The sequence below is a fragment of the Anas acuta genome, chromosome 2 (genome assembly GCF_963932015.1).
Source record: "Anas acuta chromosome 2, bAnaAcu1.1, whole genome shotgun sequence".
NCBI classification, from domain to species: Eukaryota; Metazoa; Chordata; class Aves; order Anseriformes; family Anatidae; genus Anas; species Anas acuta.
Window position 1 is genome coordinate 80,478,135 of NC_088980.1, and position 9,738 is coordinate 80,487,872.

At 55.9% G+C, this 9,738-nt stretch overlaps 1 protein-coding gene across 1 annotated transcript; it reads right to left on the reverse strand.

The window, feature by feature from the left end:
* Nucleotides 1-1,522: 1,522 nt before the first annotated feature.
* Nucleotides 1,523-7,186, reverse strand: FOXF2 (forkhead box F2). Its single transcript, XM_068670939.1, has 2 exons — nucleotides 6,047-7,186; nucleotides 1,523-2,469 (listed from the first exon to the last, which is right to left on the reverse strand). Exons 1-2 carry the CDS (start codon nucleotides 7,062-7,064, stop codon nucleotides 2,303-2,305), a joined length of 1,185 nt encoding a protein of 394 aa, XP_068527040.1. The 5' UTR covers nucleotides 7,065-7,186; the 3' UTR covers nucleotides 1,523-2,302.
* Nucleotides 7,187-9,738: the final 2,552 nt, after the last annotated feature.

Sequence of the window (9,738 nt, forward strand, 5' to 3'; positions counted from 1 at the left end):
CAAATATCAAAACAAAATCAGATCAAATTAACTTAAAAATCTGGCCTTTTTTTTTTCTTTTTTTTTTTTTTTTTTTTTCCTTCCTCAGCGTTTGCTGGTCAGCCTTAAATTGAGGGGAAAAAATAAAATTAAAAAAGAAAAAAAAAAAAAAAAGAGGCTGGGTTCATTTTACAGACATCACCCAGAAACATACCGGTGTCTAGAAGAGTACTGCTTCTGAAACGTCCTTTGTCTGGGAAGCTTTACGGGTGAAAAGGGAACCTTAGTCTGTTAGAGGAGAGAAACCCTTACGGGCGAGCCCAGAAGCCCCAACCCGCAGGATGCCCCAGCAGATCCTTCCCCTTTCTTAGGAGGACTCAGTCCCCTTCTCTGCCCTGTAATCACGTTCAGGAGCCGGGGCGGGATGGGGGGGGGGGGGGGACACCACAATGCCCAAATTCAGATAATCCACGAGGCTGCGAGCCTCCGCCGCGGAGGCTGGGGAAGAGGCCGGGGCTTGCGGGAGGCCGATGCCGGCGTCGTGCCGCTGGAGGGCACTGGCACCCCACGCGAGGCCGCCGGTGAGGCAAAGGCAGTTTTTTTCTCTTTGAGGTCCTGTCATTCCTGTATAAACAAGTTACGTTCGAGTGTTTAGGATATAAATTACGACCATGCAGGCTTGCCTCGGAAAGAATGTAAACACAGCACTGTGGTCGGAGCAAACTCTGAAACTGACTTTATAATTTATCACAGGCCCTGAGAAGCTCAGGGAAGAAAAGGGCATGTTTGAGCATAAATATATATTTGAAAAGATGAAGAATTATAGATGTGTGCGCGCCTATATGCCATTACGCATGTATAAGTGCATGTATATAATCGATAGGCATGTGCGTATGTCTGCATGCGGGCGTCTACCTGCACAGCTACCTATTTTGCCAAAATTCACTCTCTCTTCAGCCTCTTCGGGCACTATGGTGAGGGGTTGGACCGCCGAGGGTGCCCCGGGTCGGGAGATGCAGAGGGGGTGCTTCTATCCCCACCGTGTTTCTTTTTTTTTTTTTTCCACTTTTATTTTTTTCATCTTTATTTTTCCTGGCCACCCTATTCTCGGTTCTCCCCCCGCCCAGCCCCTCGATGCTTATCAAGCCACGCTTTTATCAAGGATCCTTCTCGCCCCCCATGTCGCCCCCTCCTGCCTGCAGCCCCCTGGCGAAGCCTCTCCGGGTTGCAGGGGGGCTGCGTGGCCGTGTGGAGGGGGGCACCTGCAAACAGCCCTGAACATTTCGAGGGGGAAGGAGCCCTCGGGGGGAGAAGCAGGAAACCTGGTCCCTGCTGCTTGTGTGTCCGCTGCCCTCGTTATCTTCGAGTCTGCCCACGAGAACAGCCTGGGATCAGGCAGAGCAGCCCCCGACCCTCGGGCACAGGTCTCCCCCCCTCCTTCTTCGCTCTCGTCCTCCAGAGCCTTCAGGATTTGGGGTTGCAGCTTTAACAACGGGGGATGCAAAGGGAGAGGAAATGTATCGGAAAGGGGCCGAGGGGAAAGAAGTGCCTGCCCAGCACATTGTCGTTTATATACATTTTATTGGAAAAAAAAAAAATTTGTACATCAAAATATTTTGGCAAACTGTAAAAAGTATACATAAGTGCAAATATATTCTCCTTTTAAAGCAATAGTGTGTGAGTATACACGAGATTTATTTAAAATATTTCTTTAAAAATATTGTGGTAGAAAAACAACTTTTGTAAAAATAAAAAACAAAACGTTGTCTTGCTGCAATACTGGAAACAAAATGAACTTTTCTTAAAGTCTATACACGAAAGGGCTAAACAATACTGTTTTAATAATATCGATCGGTCGGTGCTGGAGTCCATAAAAAGTGTCCTCGGTGGGGCTCGGGGAGAGAAAAAAAAAAAAAAAAAAGGAAAACGGAGGGGGGTGTCCTCGCAGGTGCTGAGCTGGGAGACTGGTTTTTCCTATTCAAAGAGACTTTCTCGTACAAAAATATTTCAGCTCGTTCACTTTCCCAAAGCTCGGCTCTTTAGGAGACGACGGAAAGGCGTTTTACCACCGGCGCGCTCAGGGACACTCAGCCTCACCTAGCGATGCGCGATTTTGGGGAGCGCTTCGGAGTTACACCGGCTGTACGTGTCGTGTCCTTCAAGGAGTGGAGGGGCCCGAAAACTGCTTCCTTAGGTAATTTTTGCTAAGTGACTCGTGTACTATCAATGCTATCAGAGTGCACATTATATTTCGTCTGCGTGGGTCCGTCTATACGTCGGCGCTGCTCGACGCCACCTGATTGTCTCTGTTGGGGCGCTGCCTTCACATCACGCAGGGCTTGATGTCCTGGCAGACGCTTTGATGGTGGTGGTGGTGGTAGTAAGAGCCGCTAGCCGAAGGGTGAAAGGAAGAAATGCCGTTAAAATTGAGGACAAAATCCTTCCTGTCGCACACCGGGGACGGGTGATGCTGGTAGCGAGGCAATCCCACTGCAAGAGAAGGAGAGAAGAAGAGCTGTTCAGAAACCAGGTAGCTCACCCGCACGGAGGAGAGGCTTCCCCCTGTCCCTGCTCTGTGATGGAGCTCCCCTTCCCGGGGAAGCCTGTCCCCTGTCCCGCTTGTAGGGCGCACCACAAGCCGCAGAGCCATGGGCACACGCTTGAGCGCGCCCTGGGCGCATCCCTACGTGCGGCAACACGGGCACAGCCGGGCATCTGCCCCCTGAGTGTCCCTCGGTCGTGCCCGGGGTCAGGTGAGACTGGGGATGTGAGCAGAGGATGCCACTTGCGTGGTTTTCTGGGTGCGCTGGGGACATGGCACTCGGGTCCTGATCCTCGCTGACTTCCCCTCCCTCGTTCCCAAATCCCATTCTCGGGGGAAAGGTGGGGGTGGTCGGGTGGAACGGGGGGGTTGCTTTTGACTGGGGGGCTGCAGGTTGAATTGCCACCATTCATTTGTGGTCATTCGTTTGTGTGCTGATGATGTGTATGATTTTTTTTTTTTTTTTGGGGGGGGGGTGCGAGCTGCGCCCCTGTACACGTGTGTGTTCTCGTGAGCCTCGGATACAGGGCAAGGACACCCCACGCCTCGTCAACAGCAGCGAGAGAAGTACATCCGCGGCCCCGACATGTAAATGACCTTTCAAATTCCGATTTTAATTTCCCACAGCCTAAGGAAACCCTTGGGGGGACGGAGCGCAAGAGGCCCCGTGGGAGATCGCCCTCCAGCCCGCGCCGCGAGGGGATCTTTAGCCTGGCAGGGATCCTACAGGACCAGTGGGGAGGGGGGAGATCGCCTGGGCAAGGCCTGCGGGACGGAGCCAGAAAGGGATTTGCTTTGCTTTGCTTTGCTTTGCTTTGCCGTGGGGATGTCAGGCTCGGCTGGTGGGACCCTGTCAAATCTGACCGAGGGTCAAAAAAAAAAAAAAAAAAAAAAAGGAAGAAAGAAAGAAAGCAGCACAGAAAGAAAGAGAAGGGATGGGGGAAAAAAAGAGGGAGACGTGCACGGTTTTCCCCAGCGTCACGGAGCCGGCACCTTTCGCGATTTGTGCAGCGAGCCCCGGCGGCGGCGCGCACAGCCCGGCTCCTCCAGCACTGTCCCCTCCTTCACCCCGCAGAGCTCACTTTATAAAAGTGATTATTTCGCTGGATTTCCTCGGCTTTCTAATAACCCTGCTGGTATGCTCACCATAAACCAGGGCACTTTATTACAATCCTGATTCAATCATTTAGCAGGATTTAATAGTGTGCGAAAAAAATCCGTACCACCCCCACCTCCCCAGCTTCAAAATCCTTTTAGCAGAACCGAGCCTCCTGTTTCCAATTTTTTTTCCTCTCTTATTCTTGGGTCTGATGCAAATTCAAGGTTTCAAGTCCTCCCCGTCGCTGTCACGAGCAGGAGGTTATTGACCGATCCGCAGCGATTGCCACCGAATTTGCTTTTGCATTTAATTAAAAGAAAGGGAAAAGCGGAATTCACTTGCTGCTGCTTTTGTGGGGAGAGGAGGGGATAGATTATTGCTGGAAATAATTAGGAACGAAAGAGCTCGGATCGTTTTTCCCTATCTCCTTTAATTCTGCTGAAACAATTGCACGGCAGAGATTTAGCGGATCACACACGAACGAGGAGTGGATCCGCGCAAATAATAATAATAATAATAATAATAATAATAATAATAATAATAATAATAATAATAATAAAGATCTTTATTATAATAATAAGATTTTTATTATTATTTTTAATCTAATCGAGGAATGGAGACGGTTTGCTCCCAATGGGGATGGTTTGCTCCCAAAGTCCAGGGCCCGGATCCCTACTCCAGAGCAGAGGCTGTGCAAAATAGCCGGAGAAACTCCGCTTCGCAAAGCGGAGGCACTAAATCTGAGCTGCTGGAAGCGGACGCTCTTCGTCGGCATTAAAAAAGCGTCCCTCGGTCTGTCTGTACATCCGTCCTCCAACAGAAAAGAGCCGCACTTAAACCGCCCCAGCCTCGGAAACCGTGGTGGGAGGCTTCGGGGGAACCAGAACCCTTCCCCTCTCTCTATTTCCCTCTCTCTCTCTCTCTGCTTGTTGTTTTCAGAAGCTGCTCGTGAGCTGCCCCGCAATGAACGTTTCTCTTCCAGGAATCGCCTTTGGCACCTCGGGTGCCTGGCAGGAGGAGGGGGCAGGCGCCACGCAGCCCCTCTCCCTCGCCACGCGTGTCCCCGCCGGGCGGCCGGGCCACCGCCAGAAGTAAAACAAACAAAGAAAAATAAAAACAAACCAAAAGAAAAATCCGAAAGAAAAGCAAACAAACAAACAGATTAAAAAAAAAATAAAATCAATCCAAGCAACAACAGCGACAGCAACAAAGCCAAGCCGAAGTGGCTAGCGGTGAAGGGAGGCATTTCGGCGGGGCATGCCCTGGAGAACCCCTCCCGGCCACCAAGCCCCGTGGAAGGAGCGGCTGCATCTCCGAAAAACGGATTGAAAGCGGAGCAGCAGAGCCCCGTGGGCACGGAGCAGCCCCGCGGAGGACGCGCAGCCCGGCGGGTAAGGCACAGGGAACCGCTCCTCTCCCCTGAAGCCACTGCAGGGCTGATTAGTGTTTTGTCACCTTTAATTTTTGATGATGATGATGATGATTGTGGTTATTTAAATAGAGGGAAGGCGGCTCGCTGCTGTGCCGGGCATCCCCTCCGAGCCCCCCCGGCTGCCCGCTGCGGGGCTCCCCGCACGCCCGCCCCGCGGGGAGGCCGGGGCAGGGTGCGGGGCTCGGAGGGGGACCGGGGGGTGATTGACAGGAGCCCAAGGCGGGGGCAGGAGGGGACCCAGCGCTGAGGGTCGCCTGTATTTGTTACTTGTTGAAATTCCCATAAAATGGAACAAGACCCCGCTCTCATAGGGGTTAAGTCAGGCTAAAATCCTCTTCGGTGTGGTCCAGCCCAGACTGTCTTTGTTTGCTTAACCTCCGGGACCCACGTTTAAAAGGGCTATTTGGAAAATTTCCCCGTAAGAGCCCAACATCTTTTACCCATTTTTGTGCTAGGATTTTTTTCTGAGCAGACATTGTCTGTAATCACCGGCCGGGCAGGGAGGGGGTGAGAAAGAGAGCAGAAGAAACCCTTTTTCCCTCCGCTTGCAGAAATGCACTGGATCTGCTTTAATCTCCTTCGCATTTCTCGAGATTAGCGGTTTTTTTCTTTCGTTTTTTTTTTTTTTTTTTTTTTTTCCTATTTTTTTTTTCCTTTTCCCCCGCAGCCCGCAGGGCTTTGGGGATAATATTTAACGCCTTTTCCGATGCCTCCCCCTACGAGTCCCCACGGACCGCGGTTTACCGAGGGGTCCCGTGGGGGGGAGGAACGACCTAAAGCCGGGACGGAGCGATGCCCTACGCCCCCGGCCATCCCCCCCGATCCCGAAACAGACCGGCTCCGACCCCCTTGCCACCCAGTCCCTCTGGCAGACCGTGCCCCTCTTTCCCCCCTGCCCCACCGCAGCCGGGGGGTCCCCGCCGAAGCCCCCCGCTACCGGCGGAGACCCTTGGCGGGGGGGCCGGGTCCGGGGCCTCCCCGCAGCCCCCCGTACCTGAGAGGTCGTCGCGGGGGCTCTGGTGCAGGTAGCCCTGCTCCAGGGAGTAGGAGGGCACGCTGGAGTGGATGCCCGAGGAGGCGGCGTTGGCGGCGGGGAGGCCCTGCTGCTTGAGGTAGGGCGAGGCCCCCGAGGCTGTCCAGTGAGCCGAAGGGCTCGTGTAGGGCGAGTGGCACTCGATGGCGCTCGCCATGGCCGGCGAGGAGGGCACGGGGCTGCTGCTGCTGTCGGGGCCGTAGTCCCCGTTGGCAGTCACCGGGCAGCTGGCCATGTAGGTCGAGCCGGGGTTGGGCGACATGTGCGGGACGTGGTGGCCGCCGCTGAGTCCCTCGTAGCCGCCGGCCATGGCGTTGGGCATCATGTCGAGGTTGTAGCCGTTGGAGTGGCAGGCGAGGGAGGCGGGGGGCGCCTGGAAGTCGAAGCCCTGCGGGAGGATGGAGGCGCCGAAGCCCAGCCCGTTCATCATGCGGTACATGGGCTTGAGCGCCTGGCACTTCCTCCTGAAGCCGCGGGGCCGCCGTCGGAAGGAGCCCTCCTCGAACATGAACTCGCTGGCCGGGTCGATGGTCCAGTAGTGGCCCTTGCCCGGGCGGCCCAGCCCCTTGGGCAGCTTGATGAAGCACTCGTTGAGCGAGAGGTTGTGGCGCACCGAGTTCTTCCAGCCCTGGTAGGAGCCGCGGAAGAAAGGGAAGCGGGCCTGCAGGAACTGGTAGATCTCGCTGAGGGTCAGCCGCTTGGAGGGCGAGCTCTGGATGGCCATGACGATCAGGGCGATGTAGGAGTAAGGGGGCTTCTCCGGCCGCCGCAGCCCCGAGCTGGCCTTCTTGCTCTTGGAGGTCGCCGCCGCCGCCGAGGAGGAGGAGGAGGAGGAGGAGGTGGAGGTGGAGGAAGAGGAGGTGGAGGTCTCCAGGGCGGAGGAGGGCGGCCGGCTCATCTGGAGAGCTCCGGGAGCCGGGCTGCAGGAGCGGAGAGGGACGGGGGGCTCCAGCCGCTGCTGGCCGCTGGCGGTGGTCATCTGGCGGAGGGAGGGGAATGGGGCCGGCTGGGGTGAGGCGGGGAGGGAAGGGGGGGAGCCGGGCGGGGTGGGTACCGGGGCGGGGGGTGCCCCGCGGAGGAGGAGGAGGAGGGGGGAGGTTGGGGAGAGCGGGGGGGGGGGGCTCCGGGAGCCGCTGTCCTGCGGGCACCTCCTCAGCGCGGCGGCGGCGCCCTGCGCATCCCTCCCGGCCGGCCCCTTGCGCCACGGCTCCTCTGCTTTCCGCCGGGGCGGGATGGACCGGCACGGCCCCGGCACGGCCCCGGCACGGCCCCGGCACGGCCCTGGCCCGGCCCCGGCTCGGCCCCCCCCCTCCCTCCCCGCGCCGCCCGCCGAGGCTCCGCTCAGCGCCGCTCCGCTTCCTCCTCTGCCCCCCACCTGGGCACCGTCCCGCTGCCTAAACCGGCACCGGGAGGAAAAGCAGGAGCCCCCCCGCACGCCCCCGGCCCCTTTCCGCACCCTCAGCCCTTCACAGGCACTTTTTCCCTGCCTTAGAGGCTCGGCCGCCTATCGGGTTCTTCAATCTCGCTCGCTTTTTTTTTTTTTTTTTAATGTATTATTATTATGATTTGATTTCTTTCCCTGCAGACCCCCCTTGAATCCGGCTGAGAAATCAGCCGGGCGGCAGAGATAGAGGGGGAGCGAGCGGGAGCGAGAGACCACCCCCTTTCCAGCTGGCCTGTGGCCACTCTTCATCTGGGCAGGAGGCGCTGCTGCTGCTGCTGCTGCTGCCTCCGCTCCTCAAGCCTACCAGACCTCCGATTTTCCTTTTTCTTTTTCTTTTTTTTCCTTTAGGATGGGGGCAGCTTCTCGGTACCCCTTGACACCCCCATCCCTCCGCATATGAAACGAAATGAGGAGCAACCCAGGGGTCGTGTCGGAGCACCAAGGATGCGCCCTCCTTCCCTCCCTTCTCTCCTTCCTCTCCTCGGAGATTTTCTCCCGGTGCAACCTCAAATGGGGGGGGGGGGGGGGGGGTTACTCCCTGCTGGGAGCCGCCGTTTGCCGGAGGAAACGGGGCAGGGAGGAGAGGGGCCGTCGGAGGCACAGGGCTGCTCCCAGTTGCCTTGGGAGACTCCAGCATCAAGCTGGAGACGGGAGGAGGACGGCGGCGGGGAGGGATGCTGCAGCAAAGGCACGGCGGTGGGAAGGACCTGGGCAGAGGGGGACGCCGTGCCTGCAGCCTTCTGTCTGTGTGTGTGTGTGTGTGTCCGTGTGTCCGTCTGTCTCCAGCGCAGCTCCGTGCTGGGAGCTCGCTGGTGGGTACGGGCAGGGAGGGGGTGGGGCTGGTCCCAGACAGTGACCTGCAGTTGAGTGGAAGCAGGCTTTTTCCATCAAACTCTGCCTGGATACCACACACAGAGCCCAAGTGTCAGTTTACTGCCCTGAGCCCGGCTCCTTTTCCCTAAGCTCCCCAGTAATTAGACAAAGAAAACCTAAATTAACTGAACAGGCGTCGACAGCTTCCTCCAGATCACCACTGCTACGTACATGGGAATGTGTCCGAAAAGGGCTTGATTGTACCTGAGAATCAGCTAAGAAAAACACTGCGAAGTCCGGCAAGGTTTTCTACACTTTTTTAATAGGAAAAAAAAAAAAAAAGAAAAGAAAAAAGGGAATTCTCTGTCAATAGATCGTGCTCACCTTTCCTGAGGCATCGGTTTAAATTGTTCCCGGTGTAAATTAAGACCAAACCCCCCCACAAAAACCACGTATCTTTTATTTTTCTCGGCGGGGCGGGGAGGAGGCCGACGTGCGATTCCCGATCTCGTTGCAACGACCGATGGGGAATATTTTAAGAAAATCCGTGCTTTTGTGCGTAAACATCCTTCCCTGCTGTAGGTCGGCGGGCGAGCGTCCTTTGTCGCCTTCCGCGGCGGGCCGCCCGGCTGCAAATCACGGCTGTCCCACTCGCGGGTGGCATCCCCGGGCCACGCGTGGGTGACATCCCCGAGCCACTGCGGCCAGCATCGGGAGGCTGAAGGCATTAAATAGAAGCCGGTGCCGGGGGGAAGAGGGCTGAAGATGGCTCTGACCTGGCCACCTCTCAGACAGCTCGCCTTGCTCCGTGCTATAGCGGCGGGGTGGCAAGGGGCATTTAATTCCCAGGCAGATGTCACGGTTTAGGGGGATGTCGGTGTTTTGCCACGGGGCAGACCCGCTCGGACAATGTACCAAAACCTGAGGGAAGAGAGCCGATGTCTGCGGTCATCTCCAAGCAGCCCTAATGAGGGAATCGGGGCTCACAAGCTGGGTCATCTCCCTCCTACCTGCTAGAAACGTCCTCTTCTCCGCAGACGATTGTTTTAAACATAGCATTAAGAAGTCTCCAAGACATGGTACTGAGGCTTTAAAAGATGGTTTGAAGTGCCTCTGATTAAACAGAAGTGCATTTGCTGTTTGGTGGAGATGTTTATTTTGGTTGGTGTATCCATTTCTGAGCTGATCCCAGCTTTGGAGCACAACTGGTTTGTTTTACCAGAGTATACGGAAATTAAACTTTTTGGCAGATTTGGTTACTCAGATGTTGTTCTATAATCATCGTTTTTATTCTAGGAAATCTCTTCATTATTGCGGTTTCAGTTTCATGTTCATAACACTGTCCCCTCTGCTTCGTGGGCTAAATGAAATAACGTAGACTAAACCAGTTAAGAAA

What these genes read in the sequence shown, in the direction of transcription:
- FOXF2 (XM_068670939.1), bottom strand. Translation starts at nt 7,064, where the DNA reads ATGACCACCGCCAGCGGCCAGCAGCGGCTGGAGCCCCCCGTCCCTCTC. An exon ending in CCCCCGCGACGACCTCTCAG is followed by an intron (nt 2,470 to 6,046) that starts GTACGGGGGGCT and finishes CTTCTCTTGCAG; the next exon opens with TGGGATTGCCTCGCTACCAG.